Source organism: Vanacampus margaritifer, chromosome 1, assembly GCF_051991255.1.
Source record: "Vanacampus margaritifer isolate UIUO_Vmar chromosome 1, RoL_Vmar_1.0, whole genome shotgun sequence".
Taxonomy (NCBI): Eukaryota; Metazoa; Chordata; class Actinopteri; order Syngnathiformes; family Syngnathidae; genus Vanacampus; species Vanacampus margaritifer.
In genome coordinates, this window is record NC_135432.1 from 32,605,529 (window position 1) to 32,625,698 (window position 20,170).

At 37.5% G+C, this 20,170-nt stretch overlaps 1 protein-coding gene across 5 annotated transcripts in view; it reads left to right on the plus strand.

The window, feature by feature from the left end:
• Positions 1–20,170, plus strand: part of dlgap4a (discs, large (Drosophila) homolog-associated protein 4a) — a 90,626-nt gene that overhangs the window by 67,956 nt on the left and 2,500 nt on the right. For 2 of the 5 annotated variants that reach the window (XM_077549029.1, XM_077549038.1), the window contains exons 3-10: positions 676–911; positions 1,358–1,435; positions 1,979–2,108; positions 3,783–4,023; positions 14,858–15,270; positions 15,541–15,638; positions 18,095–18,531; positions 19,028–19,119. In XM_077549029.1, coding sequence (XP_077405155.1) covers positions 676–911; positions 1,358–1,435; positions 1,979–2,108; positions 3,783–4,023; positions 14,858–15,270; positions 15,541–15,638; positions 18,095–18,531; positions 19,028–19,119 — 1,725 coding nt within the window. The remainder of the gene's footprint in view (positions 1–675; positions 912–1,357; positions 1,436–1,978; positions 2,109–3,782; positions 4,024–14,857; positions 15,271–15,540; positions 15,639–18,094; positions 18,532–19,027; positions 19,120–20,170) is intronic. The other 3 variants (XM_077549050.1, XM_077549055.1, XM_077549045.1) reach the window with 2 other exon arrangements.

Genomic DNA, 20,170 nt, shown 5'->3' on the forward strand with positions numbered 1-20,170 from the left:
GACTCATTGAACCATTTTCAACAGTTTGAAGATAATATTTTGTCTAAAATTAATGTGATAACTTCCTTATTTTTTATGAACATTTTTTTTCACACACACTCACACAAACATGGTTTCCCAGGCGGCGAAGCAAGGCCACGCCAACCTGCATCGTAGGCAAGTGACAGTACCACTCCGCCACCGGGAGCCCTTTTCATGAACAAATAATACCTTTAAAAACTAATTTGCCACTGTCGACTGAAGATGATGAAGATCACCTGTGCTGAGGAAACCAATAACGACCAATCATGGCTCAGTTTGCTGACCAAACCCAGAAAACAGGTGAGCCGTGATAGGTCGTTTCCTATTTCCTCAGCACAGGGGATGTCATCTTCAGTCGACAGCAAGTGGAAAATGTGTTTTATAAAGGCATTAATTGTACATGAAAAATGAAGTGATCAAATTAATTCTGGACAAAATATTAACGTGCTGAAAATGTCTCAATATTTCTAGTTTCCCTTTAAAGCTAATAGCATCCATATTATATTTTAAGACCACAATAATTTCCATTATTATATTTTAAACCTGTAATCCTATTTTCATTAGTCAAAAAATATTTATCACGATGCAGCCTCTTAGAGGCAGCTATTTGAATTACTGATAAGTCTGCACTGAAAATGTGTTTCTACAATTCAGGTTCCACTGGGGGACTGGGCTGGCACTTTAGGGCCCGGCCGAGCCAAAGGAACAGAAATTCCATGTCGAAGGATGCGCAGTGGCAGCTATGTGAAAGCAATGGCAGACATGGAGGATAGCGATGATTCAGAGGGTAGCCCCAAACCTTCACCCAAATCTGCAGCCCGTCGCCAGAGCTATCTGAAGGCCACTCAGCAGTCCTTCAGTGAACAGCAGCCTCCTCCGCCGGCGCGCAAGTGAGTCTCACAGTACAAGGGGTCATATTCAGAAGTGTACATTCCTCAAGCTAGACAGCCATAGGTCTTCCTCACGTTTCCAAAGCTAGACAGCAGGGGGCAACATCTAGTCAAAAATGAAAAATGTTGCTGCCGCAGCATGCTGGTTAATCTATATTGTTTTTAAACTGAAGGAGAATGGGCTCTTTGCACAAATCCACTACTTCCTGAACTCAATACCTCTCCTTTATTTCCTGTCTTTCATGATTAGACAAACTGATTAATCCAGGTGTCTGGCCATTGTCGTCAGGCACACCTGGATTAATCAGTTTGTCCAACCATGAAAGACAGGAAATGAAGTAGTGGATTTATGCAAAGAGCCCATTTAGTCGAAACACATTTGTATTATTGGAATAAGGATAGGTGAATATTTGCCATGTGTTTTACCCCTTCATCCACACCGACAGGCCACGTTGCTACGCTCTCATGCGGGAGGATTTTCTTTGGTCTCCACTACAGAGTGCATGCTCTATGCAGCATCTGAGGTCAGTGCCATTCATGGGCAGGTTGTATGGCCAACGAACCAAGCCCACTTCACTTGCCCTAACCCCACTACCCAGCATCATTTTTGGTCAAACATTCCCACCAGCCTTTTTGCCTCTACCTTTTAACTTACACTCTGCAATGTTTTTTTGTTTTGTTTTTTCAACAAGACCTCCCTTGTTTTGAAGCCCTACAGTATTTGCATAACATGCAAAGTGACCGTGGTGTCCCCTCAAGCCCTTTACTGCTTGGAGCACACACATTTTCACAAACACAAGGTGACAATTTTGCAGTCCAGAACAGAGGAAACATGCCAGAAATCGGTGTGAAATAATAACACAATACGAAACCTATTTCCTCATAAATGAATGTTTCCTCTGTGCTGCTATTTAAAACCCCAGAGTCACTCTTCACATATCTCAGTTTTTAATCTAAAAATACCCAGGAGAACTTTGGAGTAGGATTTCAAGTTTCTCCTGGGTATAAAAGACTCTTGTCAGAACTGCACTCTGGATGTCCTCTTTAGCTTATCATCTCTTCCACAGCTCCCTGCCCTCCCTCAAAGAGCTGTCCACAAATCGGAGCCTCGACAACTTGGACTGCCTGGTGGGCCCACTCGAGACGCCACTGAGCCACGGACATAATGATTTCAGCCATTTCCCCGGTACCGCTCAGGTATGTGTGTCTGACTGAATTTGAACCAGTGTTTCACAACCTTCATATACAATAAGCTAGGGTTGGGCAATATGGCCTAAAATTCATATCACGGTATAAACTGCATCACTTCACGGTAATGGTATATATCACGGTATAGAATTAAGTGTTTGTTTTTTTTATAAATAATTTGCTTACTGGTTTGCATAGTCCTTTAAAGAAGCTAAATAAATTAAATAAAACAATGAAAGAATAAATTTACTTTGGATAACAACATTTATTGTGCAAATATCAAATCAAAAAATATTGCTGATATGCGATGACGTCATCAACCGAGTCAAACAAAATTTATACCTTATATTAAATACACCATTTATGTCGCCCAGTCCTACAATAAGCTGCTTGAATAACATTATACTCGCAGTATTCTAATATTTATTCTGGACAGCATATTGTGGTAGTGGTTCCGTCTGCTCTTATTGATATAAGAATCTTAGTTCAGGCCCTCTTACATTCCAAAAAACATGGATGTTAGGTTAATTGAAGACTCTAAACTGTCCATAGGTGCGAATATGAGTGTCAAAGGTTTTTCATCTATAGAAGAACTGCAAATGACTGGTGACCGTACCAGGGTGTACTCAAAGTGAACTGAAATAGGTTTCAGCACAACCCTATTGAGGACAAATGCTATAGAAAACGGATGCAGTACATTGCACTGTATACTGAAACTAATTATATTTAGCTTTAGTGTAGTGAAAATTAAGTTTTTTTTTAGTTTTTTTACAAGAAATAGTTATTAAATCTATTATATAAAATATGAAATTATATTAAAGGGAAGTTTGCCGTTATTAGCCTCCTCTCACTATCCCTATTCACACCCAAAGATTGACCAAAGCCGCACCCTCACTAACATGCACAAGCACGATGCTCAGACATAGCCATTTATAATGGCATGCAATTGTGAAAGTGGGTAGCTGGTAGCAATGTTAAGCAAACATTAACATTGTAAATGAGCCAGTGTTAGCCAGCCACAGTTAAATGACTTATTCATATAGTGTTAAAACACAATTTTTTTTTTTTAATCAAAAAGAGTTCATAAAAGTACCTGACGAGCTAAAATGTTGCTAACTATGCATTGCTTCTGAATCCCCTCAGTTGCCAGAAGCTCTGAGCAAGGCAGCAGGACACACCCAATAATTGACTCCTCTACGGTCACGCCTTCTGTCTTTAATAGGTTGTTCTTCCACGGGCGTGGTGACATCTTTAAAATCAAAAAACGGGCAAGCTGCCTTCGATAAGTCGGAAATGTAGAGAATTTACACATTTGGGACTAAAGTAGAAATGTATAATTTTCTGGTGATTGAATTTAAGTGGGCCTTTGTTAGCTTTCTCGTCAAAATGCAATATTTTCATGTCAAAATATAGCATATGCACAGTATGTCTATCATGTTTGAATAGTGTACAAAAAATAGAATGCATTGTTGCTCCAGTTTCATCCATCACACTTTATTTTTAGTAACAAGAATATTGTCTACCTTTCCGGCAACACCAGGGACGGTGTACAATCAGTATTGATGCTGAATGACAATAATAAGCAATGGTCATTTTCATCAATGCATACCTGAAACCCGTGCAGAATACATCTGAAGGTGTAGCTAGTTTATGCACATTTCTTAGTCTACCTTCTGCCCTTAGCGTGTGAGTCTGCACACGATCTTTCAGGTATTCGAACGTGGCTTTGGGCACTCTCTTCCGCACGGTGAGGGGGAATCGCAGGCAGTGGAGGCCTTGGACCTTCCTGCGCCTAGCTGCTTTAGGTCCCGTAGTCACAGCTACCTGAGGGCCATCCAGGCTGGTTGCTCGCAAGATGAGGATACGGCCTCTGTGGACTCCGACTCGCCACCACCAACCGCCAAATGCTACAACTCAAACACCAGTGAGTATTGTTCAACCCAAACTTTTCATTCAGCAGAGAAAGAGAGGCTATCATTCATATCAATAACCACGTAACGAGTGATTAGAGTAGTGGTACATCATTGAATGAATCACTGAATTAAATGCAATAAAATTTACCATATTTATCATATGTAATACAATAAGACATATTAGAATGAAGTATATAGCTATGCAATGTGTTTTTAAATCACTACATTTATTACTTTTCATTTACAATACATCTTTAACTAATTTACTGCCATTGACGGCTATAGACGTCAAAAATTAATTTTAAATATTTCTAAATAGTTTAACCTTTTTTTCCCCCACTTTTGTTAACAAGAGTATGAAAACCTAGATTTTTTTATTGTACATTTAGAACAGATATAAAATGTGTAATTAATCGTGAGTTAACTAGTGAAGTCATGCGATTCAATTACGATTAAAAAAAATTAATCGCCTGACACCCCTAATTTTTAATAATCTTTCTTTTTTTAAATTGCATCAGGCGATTACAATTTTTAATTGTAATTAATTGCATGACTTCAATAGTTAACTCACTTAATAGTAACTCACGATTAATCACAAATTTTATATCTGTTACAAATGTACAATTATGTTTTTCTAGGTTTTCATACTCTTGTTAAGAAAAGTGGGAAAAAACTAATAGTTCAAATTTATTTTTGACGTCTATAGCCGTCAATGGCAGTGAATGAGTTAAGTATAGTTCCTTTGTATTTAACCTGCAAGACAACTGCAACCATTTGCATTTAACCTTTACGTTTCAAAATTGTTAGAAGTACCATTTTTATTTAACTTTGATGTGCCATCAATTGTTTATCTAATCATTTAAGCAGTTTTTATTTACTGTATTTAAGTTCATATACAAAGTGTGCACAATGTCACAATGGATTAGAATAATATACTTTTTTTTACAAGTCATTACCACAATATCAGACCATCATTAGCTTATCTGGTAGGACTTAGACTTGGGCTCTGGCAGGTCCGGTTTCAAGTCCCACTGTGGACAAATACTTGTTAGAGAGATGTTGATCTATTGACTGACTGACACAGTCAAGGTCTTATTTCCATTATTATTTCCATTCAACCCACAGCAGGACTAAAACAAATACAACATCTTTTCATCAACAAAGTAAATAAAATGGGGTTGAAACAAGCATTCAATATATATAAATAATAAAATATTATTTTTTTCAAGTACAAAAACAGGGTAATGACAACAGCAACACAATGGAAATACTTGAAAAGTTGAAGCATACAAATGTGTTCATTACAATAACGAGAGATAATTACATTTAAATATTTAAGTGTGGTTTTGTAGCCACAGTTTAAGGGCTATTTTAAAAATTGGTAAGGAAACACTTGTTTTTATACCTTTGGCAACTTGTTCAATTGTGAAGCTGCACTATACAAAAAACTGTTTTTAACCATCAGGGTTTTGAATTTACACAGGCCAAAATCAGTTGAACTACGATACTAATGACTTTTGCAGACGGGGGGAAAATTATTTTGCAGGTACTTGGGAACTTTGTTTGAGATGATTTTAAAGGGACAGTGTGTAATCTCTAGCGCCATCTAGTGCTGAACTAATAATTAATTTTAAAACCCACTATTGATTTTAATAATTTGCAAAAAAATCTGTTCTATCACATCACTGTACATTTTCTAATAATCACTATTATATTACATAGGTAGCGAAGGTCATTACAGGAGGCCGACATGTTTCATCACCATGTTCCTGCTACGGATACCCAAAGGGAAATTTTACCTTCCACGCATGGGGCCTGCAGGAGGTCATCACTGAGTCCCGTGATTCGGGCTAACGCCGCGATGAGTTAATAGAACGCGACAATTTTTAAGCACGCACACTATGGTGCCTCAGAAAGACCACACTTTGCAAGCCTACTACAAATTAGGCTACTACCAATTATTATTTAGAGTGGCGAGCGAACCCGCCGAGCAGGAGCTAGCGTGAGCGGCGAGCAAGAGTGACTAGCGACAACTCGCTGGAGCGGCTACAAGTGCAGCTAGCAAGAACTAGCTGGAACCGCTAACAAGAACAGCTAGTGGAAGAAGTTAGCAAAAGCTAATGAGAGCAAAACAGAGGGAGAGTAAAGAATCACGAGACTCAACGACGACCACCCACCTGCAGGCTCTAGCTGTGGAAGGTACTCGTAAGCAGTGTTTGACCCATTTCGCAAAGTTCTTCTCCTTCTGATGGATAATGTATGTACGTTATCTCATATGAAAATATATAACCTGCGTATTTAATACTTATAGTGTTATTTATTTAACATAGTGGAGTAAAAAGGTACTAGAATGTTTGCTTTATATTGTTGTTTAAATAAGAAAGAATGCTGCGTGTAAGGTAACATGTTCTGGAAATTCCCCAAGAGGAATTTCCCCAGGAGGGATGAGTGGGTCAATTGTCCCTGTGTGTAATTCTTTTGCAAAAGCATGTCATACTTGTAAAGCTTGTAAAACACATTCTGTTTGAGAGAGAATAGAATGAGAGGAGAGGGGCCCTTTTCGTTTAAAAGAGCATTTGTGGCTGATATCAAAAACCTTTTCTCCTTCTGTAATAAAATGTTTTTGATTCAGACTGTGCTTTTTTCCCTTTTCTTAGGAACAGATTTTGCTTTAATAACCCTGAAACCTTTGGGTATCCGTAGTAGAAAGATGGCGGTGAAACATGTCAGCCTTCTGAAAGGCATGGCTACGTAATATAATAAACTAACACTCGACCTATGATTATATTTTTGATAAATGTACATTGATATGATATAACATAGGCTATATTGCACATTATTGAAATGCTGTAGTCGGTTTTCAAAATGAATGAATTACTTCACCACTAGATGGCATTAAACAATACACACTGTCTCTTTAAGAGATGCAGCTCGTTGGCATTCCGCTTTCATCTCTCCTTGCATTCCTAATTTCCTACATGTGTGTTACAGCAGAGTGTGAGTTTAATTTATTAGAATGAGTTTTATAAAAATGGAAAAATATTTCTATTCGTAACAAAACAATGTGTACACTTCTCTTTTGAATGAGTTTATCTTATCAGGCTATAATGTCTATGATAAGTTTTTTGGTTGGCCCTTTTCAAACAAACATATTGACTGATTGACTGAAAGCAGCCTTGAACTACTGTGTCTTCATAACTTTTTATAATTACATAATGCTGTTTTTTGGTGGTTGAAAAGCCAACAAGGAATGGGATTTGAATGATCCTATGACATTTCATTTGCCTGGAGCTTTTGTGGCTATATGAAATTTCCTGTTGACCTGACACACTATATTTGTTGTTCATGTTTGTGTGAGTGCCTGCCTGTTTTCTGTCAGTGAATAATTAACTTTTTTGTTTTTAATCAAAGATGCAAATAAACTTTTTATCTGCCCTTTTTTTCCAGGTTTTCATAATAATAATAATAATGATGATGATAAAACAATATAATAATGTAATATAGTAATATTTTAATGAATTAAGGGTTAGGCCCAGCTATAAATGATAATTTTGATAAAATCTTATAAGTCAAATTCCAAAACAAAAAATGAAAATATCTCAAGAACCTGATGTCCTAGAAAAAAAGTAAAGACTTTTTTTCTTTTTTAAATAGGTGTAAAATAGGTTTAGGTACACATAAAGCCATCTCTGATTAAAATTTGCCGTAGACCAGTGTTATTGTAACTTTTACAAATACAATTTTTATGTACTTATATACAGTAGATAATACTTACAATGAGATCAATTTACAATTGTTTGCATTATCTCACTCAGTATGGCAAAAAAATGCACTTTAGAAAAATCTACTTCATCAAAAGGTAAAGGTTTTGCTTACAATTGGCAAACCGTATCAATTAATTCTATATCTGACTGACTGTATACGTGGAATGATGATTACTTCAGTTTCGGTTTGCACACCCCTGCAGCAATGTTGCTGTGTTGTGTTTTGTGTTACTAGGAGACTTTTGTTTTGATGAGGTGAGAGCGAGGTTACGGAACCTAATCCACTGTGCCTAATAATTTAGACAATGGTCTTTAAAAGCAGAATTGTGTGTAATGCAAAAGCAGAATGATTTGTAATGCTAAAAAAAAAAAAAAAAATCATAAAATGACGATCTGATGGATGGATATTGGCATTGCAATGGCTTCATGTGTAAAATATATTTGGCTCGAGTCGGTTCCCGCGACGTTTGAGACAAATGAAAGCTCACCTATCGTTGAGAAGGCACACGATGACATTTGAACCAATGGTTGTGTTCATCGGTGACATTGATGACGAAATTGTCCAATCGCAGTTCACTAACACTGGCCAGACAAGACGTGTACGCCAATCCTCGTCACAGGGCGTGAACTATAAAATCCTCTTTCACAGCGTCGCTGTGTATCTAATGGCAGCGCTCGTTCAAACCCCTGCCTGCTTCTTCTCGTCTCTGTTTCAAGAACGGACATAAAATAATGCTTCTCGAGCCGCCGATGAAACAGTAGGTCATTTCATTGCATTCTCCTCACTCGAGATTTGCATTCGGACTATTTGATTAAAATCCACGCCTTAGCAGAAGCACGCCAACCTGAGGCAACCTAAATTGTATTGTAGGTTTCACGTAGCTAGCTAACGTGGGTAAAGAAAGAAAGGAGATGCTGGCAGTGGCAGTAATGTGGCCGCCCTTGTCAGCGTGGCGCGAACGTGGCGATCGCTGCCACTTTCGTGGGTGTGTTTAACACCGATATACGATACCTCCGTTGCTCAACGTTGAATACCCCGGCTGCGTGGTAATAGCACACCCGTGACAGGAGCGGGCGAGCTAGCACAGCACAAGCTAACGGGGCATCAGGCATCACAAGGAAGGACTCACTGCGGGGCTAATCACGCTCTCAATACATTTGCTAATATTTACCATACACGTCATTTATCGCGCCTTATATAGTTGTTTGTGTATATTGACTCTTTGTGCTCGGTGGTCAAATGCGATGGCATAATTCCACCCGAACGTTCAGATGTTATTAATGCTTTCAACATAACTTTGGCGTACGTTCGCTGTAGGAAAATACTTTTTAAAAAAAGTGGATGGAAAAGAGGAAAAAGTCACGTTTCACTCATAGCTTTGAATGGAGTACAGACTGTATAGCGCTGGTAACGTTACATACTGAATTAATAATGTTACGCTTCCTGCTTTGTGTGCATTGCAGTTGAGCAATTTAAGTGCTCTTAAAAAAACAGAGGGATGTGCATTCTAACATAATAGCATGCTGTTTGCTTGATGACAAGATTGTTTATCCTGTTTTGGGAAATGCAACTTTTGTTACTCTCCAATTTGGCATTAATATTTAGTCCGGTAAAGTTAGCATGTGTGATGTGAGTTAGGAGATGTACAATCATGAAGCTATTGATCAGTAATAACAACAAAGCAATTCTGTAAAATACAGGAAGTGTTATTTTGACGAAATAAGAGTTGCAGTATATGCAGGTAGTCCCCATCGATGTGTGATGTGAGTTAGGAGACATGACGATGTACAATCATGAAGTTATTGATCAGTAATAACCGAAACAATTCTGAAAAATACAGGAAGTGTTATTTTGATTAAATAAGAGTTGTAGTATACACAGGAGGTCCCTACCCATGTGTGACGTGAGTTTGGAGACATGACTATGTACAATAATGAAGTTATTGATCAGTAATAACAACCAAAAAAATTCTAAAAACAAACAAACAAGTGTTATTTTGATGAAATAAGAGTTGTAGTATATGCAGGCAGTCCCCATCCATGTGTGATGTGAGTTTGGAGACATGACGATGTACAATCATGAAGTTTTTGAGCAGTAATAACTGAAAAAAAAAAGTTTCTCTGGACTAAATTAAAAAAAAAAAATGTTTTACTCGTTATATTTATGATTTGGTTGAAAGCATCATTTTCAATTTGATATAAATCAAATACATTTATTTTTCCCAAACCAAATAAAAAGTTACACCCAGGTAACTTTAATAATAATAATATAATAATAATAATAAGAAGAAGAATAAACTAATTAAAGTCAATTAATTACTTTATCCCAAATCGAATTTCTGATTCAATATGAACAAATTTTGCAGGGTACAACCTGAGCTGCATGGTTGCCAGACAATTGTAGGGCACACATAGATGAAGAAACATACACAACCACATCAGGGGGCAATTTAGTGTTCACTTTCCGTTTGTAGACACAGGGAAAACATGACAGCTCCACACAGGGAGGCTGTATTTGAACCCTGGACTACTGAATTGTGAGGTGGATGTGCGTATCAGTGGGCCACCAAGCCTGCTAAGCTAATTGAAATAAAACAAAAACATTTTTCCAATAACATTTTATTTTGGAGTTATTGGACCGACAACACCGAATCTGCCAATCTCTTGCTAACTTTACTTAACTTTAATATATGTTTCATATACTAACAAGGTATGCTTATTGAATTGGCTGGCTTGATCCCAATGTGTGCCCTGTCTGAGTATCACCATGGAGAGACAATGAGTCATCCTAAACTATTGCACACGCTTCCTCTCACTCATTGATGAGGTCATCTTTCGACTGAATGGGAGACGCATCACTAGTAAGCCACAAAGCAAGGATGCTAAATTGTGAAGTTTAGAGTTTACACAACTTGCCAGTACAGTTTATCTTCACACTTTAAATAGGGTGACCAGTAAATTTCTTGGACTTGACATCAGTTTTGCCTTGATGAAGATTATTAGCAAATTTTGCTGGGGATTTTATTTTTAATTGTTAGTATTAGGAGTGCGTTAAATAAACTGTTTAAAAAGTATTGTAATCAAAATGGTGATATAATAGCCAACATAGAGGAGGTGATCAGTAATGTCAACATTTTGTTAACATTGGGCCTGAATTGACAAAAGAATTATGGCAAGGGGTTCAAGTCAGCATCAAACTGCTGACTTATTCCAATATAAATCAAAATTCTTTCTTCCTTAAACCTGTTGATGAGAAAGATTACTATTGTAAATCATTGTCAAAGTAAAATCCACAAAATCATAGCATAATTTAAAGATTTGAACAAGCCTTCAATGTGATTGACCAAAGCAATTGAGTTGAACGGATACAAATTTCTGCATCAGAGGAAATCCATTATGGTTAACTCATTCACTGCCATTGACGACTATAGACGTCAAAAATTCATTTGAACTATTTCTATTAGTTTAACTTTTTTTTTCACTTTTGTTAACAAGAGTATGAAAACCTAGAAGAAAATCATTGTACATTTAGAACAGATATACAATTTGTGATTAACAGTGAGTTAACTATTGAAGTCATGCGATTAATTACAATTCCAAATTTTAATAGCCTGACGCCCCTAATTTTTAATAATATTTTCGTAAAAAAAAAAAATATATATATATATATATATATTATCCTAGGTTTTCATACTCTTGTTAACAAAAGTGGGAAAAAAAAGCTAAAGTAATAGAAATAGTTAAAATGAATTTTTGACGTTTATAGCTGTCAATGGCAGTGAATGAGTTAATTGTCATCTCATGAATTAGGCAGGAGTTTGTAGTTGTATAAATGGGAGCATTAAGATGCATATTAAAGTGCATTCATTACCTGTGGTTTACCCTAGGGATCAGTACTGGCCTGGGGCCTTGCTTGTTTTTATTGTACATTAATGGCTTATGTAATGCTATCTTTTAACTGTAATTAGTTTGTTTCACAAATTATACAAGTATCCGATGCTCAGGCAAGGATTTGCAGCAGTTATTGGTAGAGGTCAAAACAAAAATGGGAAGGTATTGACTAAAATGGTAGCCCCGAGATGGATGAAAATGGATGAATTAATCTGCTTACATTTTTATTCCACAAACACAATATTCATCAGAACACCATGTTTAAAAACTAGTGATGGCACATAATACATATTCTTTGCATTTAGGTGACCTTTAATCTATGGTAAAAAAATCTAAATAGAGCACATTAATAAACATAAGGTTTCCTTGAGTCGAAAACCTCACATAGCCCATGTCAAAATAAAGATTGTCAAATGTTGGGCTGTCACTAACTACGTAATCGACGATTATTCCATCAATTACCGATTATTCCATCAATTACTTGGAGAATTTTAAGGATTTAAGTATTGTTTAGGTTAGTTTTGAGTTGCTGCTCGCTGTTGCGCAAATGCTCAAATACATGAAGCTTATTAAGTCATTCACTGCCAATGACAGCTATAGACGTCAAAAATTCATTTGAACTATTTCTATTAGTTTCACATTTTCACAAGAGTATGAAGACCTAGAATTTTTTTTATTGTACATTTAGAACAGATATCAAATTTGTGATTAGTTAACTATTGAAGTCACATGATTAATTACAATAAAAAAAATAATAGTCTGACGCCCCTAATTTTTAATAATCTTTTATTATTTTTGTTTTTAATTAGGGGTATCAGGCGGTTACAATTTTTTAATTGTAATTAATCACATAACTTCACTCACGATTAATCACAAATGTTATATCTGTTCTATATGTACAATATTTTTTCCCTAGGTTTTCATACTCTTGTTAACAAAAGTGGAAAAAATGTAAAACTAATAGAAATAGTTCAAATGAATTATTGACGTCTATAGCCGTCAATGGCAGTGAATGAGTTAAGTTTGAAATAATACAAGGCCATACACCTGTTCTTAACAGTATGTAAATAACACCAGCGCTGCCAGGTGCACTCCTTCATCCGAGTTTCGCATCCTGAACTTGATATATTTACATGATCAGATTATTCTGTTACCCTCAGTCCAACAGGATTTACCAGTAAGTGCTGATTTACTTGACATTAGAATTGGCTGGAGATAAAAGAAAACTTGCAAGCGCTATCAAGCGTACTATTTTAGTTGCATTTTGTCTTGTTCATATATATATAGTGTTCTCGCTGTGCACAATTTATGCTGCAGTGGAGGCAATGATCTGTTTTCCCTTTACCTAATTGTCAGAATCCATGCTCTGCAATGCTTCGGCCTTTCAATCCACAGTTGGAAGCCAGCCATCTTATTTTAGCAAAGGACTGCTGACCTTATATCTTTTATCCCCTTTTAAATACAATGCTTGGCTCATATCCATAGTAACAAAGATGCCAAAGTGGAATTGTTAGCTGGTTGTTTGTGTACAGTAATAGGAGTGATGTGTAAATGTCTAACAAACTGTGCACTTGCAAAGTTTATCTAACAACCTAATTAAAATCTCATGACTGTGAATGAAAATAACAGTGGTAAATTGCGAAATCCTAGGCGGGCGATAATTCAATGACTATGTATCACAAATTCACGACAGACAACTGATGATAGACACATGATCAGTATCAATACAAAATGCGTTTGATGAAATGTTCATTTGAAAAATCAGGAAGAAAACTCCATTATTCTGTGTGTTGTAGGCAGAAGTTACAACTTGCCATTAGATTTGTGCTACAATTACAAACTTGAAATTTTGAGCTCAAAAGCGTGTTTTGAGCGCAGCCGAGTCACTAAGTACTCGTCTGCTGAGTGCCCACCCGAAAAAGCACTCACTTGAACCAACAAAGTTTATATGGTGCAAACTAACATCTCTGGATGGATATATGGAGTTTAGAAGTCCTACACCTGTGATATAGTCGCAAATCCAGCTATGAGGCGGAGTATGAGCGTGAGAACAGAATGTTAAGTGAATACCGAACATCCGGCCATCTTGAACCCGCTGGCACAAACTAATGGCTCCTGCAGCCCCCGCATTCAACACTGTACCTAGTGAAGCCTCTAAAATGACATGGACACAATTTTCTTGGTTATATATCGCTTGAGTGACATTTTAATCTGTTGCTAGCTATTTGTTAAGCCCTTTTTACTTGGGAATAAAATCAGGGGGCCGCCCGGGCCAATACATAACTCATTGTTTTGACTAAAGGAACCTCTTAACCTCTTTGTCCTGCTTAACTTATTCACTGCCATTGACGACTATAGACGTCAAAAAGTCATTTGAACTAGTTCTATTAGTTTAACATTTTTTCCCCCACTTTTGTTAACAAGAGTATGAAAACCTAGAATTTGTTTTATTGTATCAGAACAGATATAAAATTTGTGATTAATCATGAGTTAACCAGTGAAGTATTGTGATTAATTACAATAAAAAAAAAATAATCGCCTGAATTTTTTCTTTAACAAAAAAAAAGAAAAAACATTTTAAGAAAAGATTATAAAAAATTGGGGCATCAGGCGATTACAATTTGTAATTAATCGCATGACTTCACTAGTTAACTCATGATTAATCACACATTTTATATCTGTTCTAAATGTACAAAAATGTTTTTTTTCTAGGTTTTCATACTCTTGTTAACAAAAATGGAAAAAAAAATTAAACTAATAGAAATAGTTCAAATGAATTTTTGACGTCTATAGCTGTCAATGGCAGTGAATGTGCTAATATTCATGTAAAACTTTATTGGGATTTTGGTCCTGGAATTATTGTTTGAGAAGGACTTTGAGCAGAAGTGATAATGACTTGTGAAGGAGTGGCATGCAGAGGACAATCCCTGGAGTCAGATTGACGTCAGTGGAATATAACCCACAGCAGGTTGGCAAGATAAATACTGGTAGTTTAGCAGCTTTTTCTATACTTGAGAAAGGCAGCCAGCAGTAAGAACAAAGTGGAGGTACACTTACACTTTACCTGCACCAGATGCCTTATGGCATGCATCGTATTATTTAAAATCTTTGTCAGCGCCGAGCAGTTAAACTCGGTAAGCAGGACTAAGTCATTCTTGACACTTTTTGCTTCTTCTCTTCCTGTCTACAGTCAACAGTAGGAAGGCTCCACCTCCGGTCCCACCCCGCACCACCTCCAAGCCTCTCATCTCAGTGACACTTCAGAGCAGCACAGAGTCCGCCCAAGACACGTACCTTGAACAAGACCACGGCAGTGAAGCCAACAGCCAATCAGGACGCAGCAATTCCTCTGAGAGTCTCTGTAGCATCCGCACTAGCGATCTGGCTAAGAGGAAGCAGGCTCCCACTGCTGACCCAGCTACTACTCCTGCACCTGCTGCATCCTCTGTGCCCCCTGTTCCAGCTCCTCGTGACCTTCCACCCACTACCTCTTCCACCACTTCAGCATCTGCTCAGCCTCAAAATGACACCCTGAGCACTGGCATCACTTTGGAACAGCCCCCCACTGCACCCATACGAAAGCTATCCTCTATTGGAATTCAGGTCAGATTTGTTGACTCTCCAGTTGTGGATGAAAATCATATCAAACTTGATCACTTACATAGAAAGATAGATATTGCACTGTAAATTCTATTTTAAAATGTATTAATTCTATCTAGCTATATATAGACACACACACGCGCGCGTAACAAAACGTGTAAAACAGGTGAATAAATATAGTACAGTAAGTTTGAATATAGACAAAAACAATAACAAAAGCAATGATTGTACAATGGGGGTTTTAAATATTTTGTTGTTCTATATAATTTTTAGGTGGATTGTCTTCAGCCTATCCTAAGAGAGGAAGTGTTACCCTTGACTGCCCCCCTAAAATTCCAGTCAATTGGAGTTCAAGTGGAGAACGGCAGGCCGTAAGTTTACACGCAAAGTAGTCCGGATCACAAGAGTCCTAAGACATTTTTTGAAAGGATATTGCTGAAGGTTGACTTTTGAAAGTAAAAACACACTCTTGAGAGAGCTCAATTACTGTATCGACATATTGTTGGATAATTGCATAGCAAAAAAGTAGTTTGTTATATGTTTATATTAACTCATTCACTGCCATTGATGGCTATAGACGTCAAAAATGAATTTGAACTATTTCTATTAGTTTCACATTTTTTTCCACTTTTGTTAACAAGAGTATGAAAAAAATGTATTTTATGTTTAGAACAGATATCAAATTTGTGATTAATCGTCAGTTAACTAGTGAAGTCATTGTAATTACAATAAAAAATTCGCCTGATACCCGTAATTAAAAAACAAAAGATTATTAAAAAAATAAGGGTGTCAGACAATTAATTTTTTTAATTGTAATTAATTGCATGACTTCAATAGTTAACTCACGATTAATCACAAATTTTATATCTGTTCTAAATGCACAGTAAAAAAAAAATCTAGGTTTTCATACGCTAAAAAATGTTAAACTAATAGAAATAGTATTTAATATTGAATTGTTGATGTAAATGGCAGTGAATGAGTTAAGTGCAATTAAGTATAAGGTTTTTTTAAATGTTTTTTTTTAATCTAACGTGTCTTGCAGAAGTATTATCCCCAACCCCTCCTGAACTTTTTTGACCTTTTGCCTTTTGTCACATTTCAGGCTTCAAACACAAATAATTGCTTCTTTTTTTCAACACAAAGTGGGACACAATCATGAAGTGGAATGAAATATCTTGATTTGTTTTTTTTTTAAACAAAAAACTGAAAACCAGGACGTGCAAAAATATTTACCCTGAGTGAATACTTTGTAGAACCACCTTTTGCTGTGATCACAGCTGCAAGTCTTTTGGGGTTTTCACTTGGCCAGTCTAACACATGGATATGTTTAGTTTTTCCATTGAAGATTTTGCTTTATACTGTATTTAGAATCATTGACTTTTGAAAGACTTTGTTCTAGTCTGAGGTCTTTTGCAGACTTGCAACAGGTGTTCTTCCAACAGTGCCCTGTATTTGGCTCCATCCACCTTCCAATCAACTCTATGTTCCCTGTCCATGCAGAAGAACAGCAGCCCCAGACTATGCTGCCACCTACCATGTAAGACAGTGGGGATGGTGTTTTCAGGTGGTTGTCCAATGTTAGTTTTATGCCAAAAATAACATTTTGCATTAAGCCTTCCAAAAATCAAATTTGGTCTCATCTGACCAGAGCACTTCCACATTTGTTGTCTCCCAGATGGCTTTTGGCAAACTTCAAATGCAACTTTTTATGGTTTCTTTTGAGAAATAGCTTTCTTCTTGCCACCGCTCCGTACAGGCCGGATTTGTGCGGCGAATAGTTGTTCTATGAACAGATTCCTCACCTTAGCCGTGGATCTCTGCATTTCATCCAGTGATCATGGGCCTCTTGGCTGCATCTCTGATCAGTGCTCTCCTTGTTTGGGCTGAAAGTTTAGAGGGACGGCCCAGTCTTGGTAGGTTTGTGGTTTCCATTTTAGTATGATTGATCGAACAGTGCTCTAGTGAAATCTTTTTTTTTTTTTTTTTACTGTGATCCTGGCTTAAACTTCTCCACAACTTTATTCCAGACCTGCCTGTCTTTTGGTCTTCATGATGTTGTTTGCTCCCCAATATTCTTTTAACTGACCTGAGTCCGTCACAGAGCAGTGCATTTACACTGAGACCAGATTACACACAGGTGGACTCCATCATCATTATTTAGGTCAACATTGGATCATTCAGAAATCATCAGGGAACCTCTGTAGTTAGTTGGCTGCATTGAGAGAAACCGGGGTGAATAATTTTGCATGCCCTATTTTCCATTTATTTGTATAAAATGTTTAAATATTGGATAACTTTCGTTCCACTTCACAATTGTGCCCCTTTGGTGTTGGCCTGAAATGTGGCAAAAGGTCATAGGCGCTATTTATTGTTCTACATTTCAATGCCAATGTTCAAATTTTTTGATATATATGTTGATTGCTCTTAAAAAGTATGTTGCCTTTTTGAATTATGATCTAAAATGTTTTATCAGTTGCATAAAAAAACATTGTTTATTGTGAGATTTTTTTTGTGGATTATCGTGAGAGGCCTACTGACTAATAGTATTGATTTTAATTTAAAAAATGAAATTGGTCAAATTCAAACATAGGTGGTTTCCGCCTGATTCTTTCGATATATGATTTTAGTGCCAGTTGACCCAAGATGGTACATCTAGCATTTATTTCCTTGATGTTAGTCAAGTTCCGGTGTCGTAGAGAATACAGCACATCAGCTCTGTGGCCACAAAATGGTAGTGCGGAATCTGTTTTAGAAGCATGATGTCATTGTCTTGTTTTTCCCCACCCAAGTGTCAGTCACAGGCTGATGTTTGTGCATGTCTGTGCAGTCTTAGCCGGGACAGCAGCATGGCCTCCAGACAAAACACAGAGAGCGAGCCTCAGGAGCACCACGAAGCCGCGCCCTCTGACAGCAGCAAAGCCAACGGCACCAGCCCCCAAACCACAAATTCCAACGAATCCAACGCTAAAGACAACGCCATGAAACAGCTGCTTATTAAACAAACCTCAACTCCATCCAGAACATCCACCTCGCCCCCGCAGACGCTGGACCCGGCTTTGGATCCTTCGTCACTGCCACCACCAGATCCCAGCCTGGGGAGCGGAAACTGCAACGCCCAAGGAGACTCGGCACAAGCCAGCACACCAGCTTGCCTCCGAGATGGGAACTGGTTCCTGAAGCTGCTGCAGGCGGAAACGGGCCGCATGGAAGGCTGGTGTCAACAGATGGAGCAGGAGACCAAAGACAACAAGCTGTCAGAGGAAGGTAAGAGATTTGATGAGGTCGCTATTTCAGTAATTGTCGACTCAGTTTCATCACCCCCAAAAAGGTGGGAGTACAACTCCCAGAATGCCACTCGGGCCATTAAGCAGATCTATTATTGCAGTTTGTGAAATATGAATGAGTGGAGAGCCGACTCACTTGAGAGCCTCCATCAGATTATCAGGCTTCCTAGCGCGCCGCAGACCTGAATGATAAATTTCCATTTCCATGCTAATATTAGGTGGAAAACAGCGGAATAGAGATTTGTCATCCTTCCTGAGACGGAGTTAATAAACATTTTGTAAATGATCCATTTGCAGTCTCAGAATGTTAAGTGCTCATATAAATATTTCATTACTATACAACAACAATATCTGATGTACTGTACAGTCACTCCCTCCCTGGTCTTGATGCAGCTTGCTAACTCTACTCACCCCCATATTTAGGCCTTTTTACATGCTTGTTTCATCTAATTAATTTTTTTGTGTCTCATTTGTAGTATTGGGGACAATCCGCAGCGCCGTTGGCAGTGCCCAGCTCCTCATATCAAAAAAATTTGAACAGTTCAGAGGGCTCTGTAATGAAAACCTGGTGAGAGGCTCAGCCGGAAGCATAAAATCCCTCATGACTGATCACATTTTTCAGACTATTAATCGCACCCAAAATCCCCACTCATGTTGGTTCCGGTTGGTTGTGAAACTTCTGCTTCCAACTATAGAAAATGTTTATTTTTACTTTAAAATGGCTTGTCTTAATTAGAATCCCGTGGTGCATTGTGGGCAAAGATTAAATACTGGTCGGTTATTGCACCTTTTGGTGCTGTAAATGGAAATACTTGTTCTGTTGGATGAAGGTGGCAGTAGTGCACCAAAATTATTCACCAAAAGCCCAAAGAATGAAGAAGAAGAAATAGAAGCCATGAGGGAGTAGTTATGTCAACTAATGTGACGTATGGCTAAGGCTGTGCAATTAATCAAAATTGAATTACAATTTCAATAATTAAAAAATCAGCATAATAGTAAAAAATATATATTATTAATGCTAGTTTTGGGGTGTTTTAGTAGTTAAAATGTATACATTTGCAAATTTTTTACTTTTTAAAACAAAGAGAGAGAGAGAGCTCAGTATTGTTCATTCGGTAATCTTACCGATTCCACATGTCATCATCATTGCGCTCTTTTTTTTTTTTTTTTTTTTTTGTATGTGCGGGTGTGTGTGTACTCATTAATTCACCTAAAACCTATTAAAAATCCCATACCGTTCACCTGAACCGAATACTTCAGAATCCAGCTAGTCGTGAGGTTGTCAGGAGACCCGAGGAAGGATCAAAGAAAAGTGAAATCCAGCACCGACCAGACATCACCTACTACCCACCGGGTTACCAACCAGAATCTTTCACCAACCCCAGAAACATCTAAATGCCAACAAATTAGGGTGACCTCAAGAGACCAAAGGAAAGACTGAGGAAAGGAATTGTGATTTTCAATCATTACCAAAATAATCGTGATCAATTTTTTCTTCATAATCAAGCACCCCTACATACTGCCACCATCACAATTAGGGAAGGGACTTTGGGTGCGAATCAGAGTTTAAACAAGTCACACCTGCGTCATAGCAGCAGGCCAACAATGGGGAAAAAAAG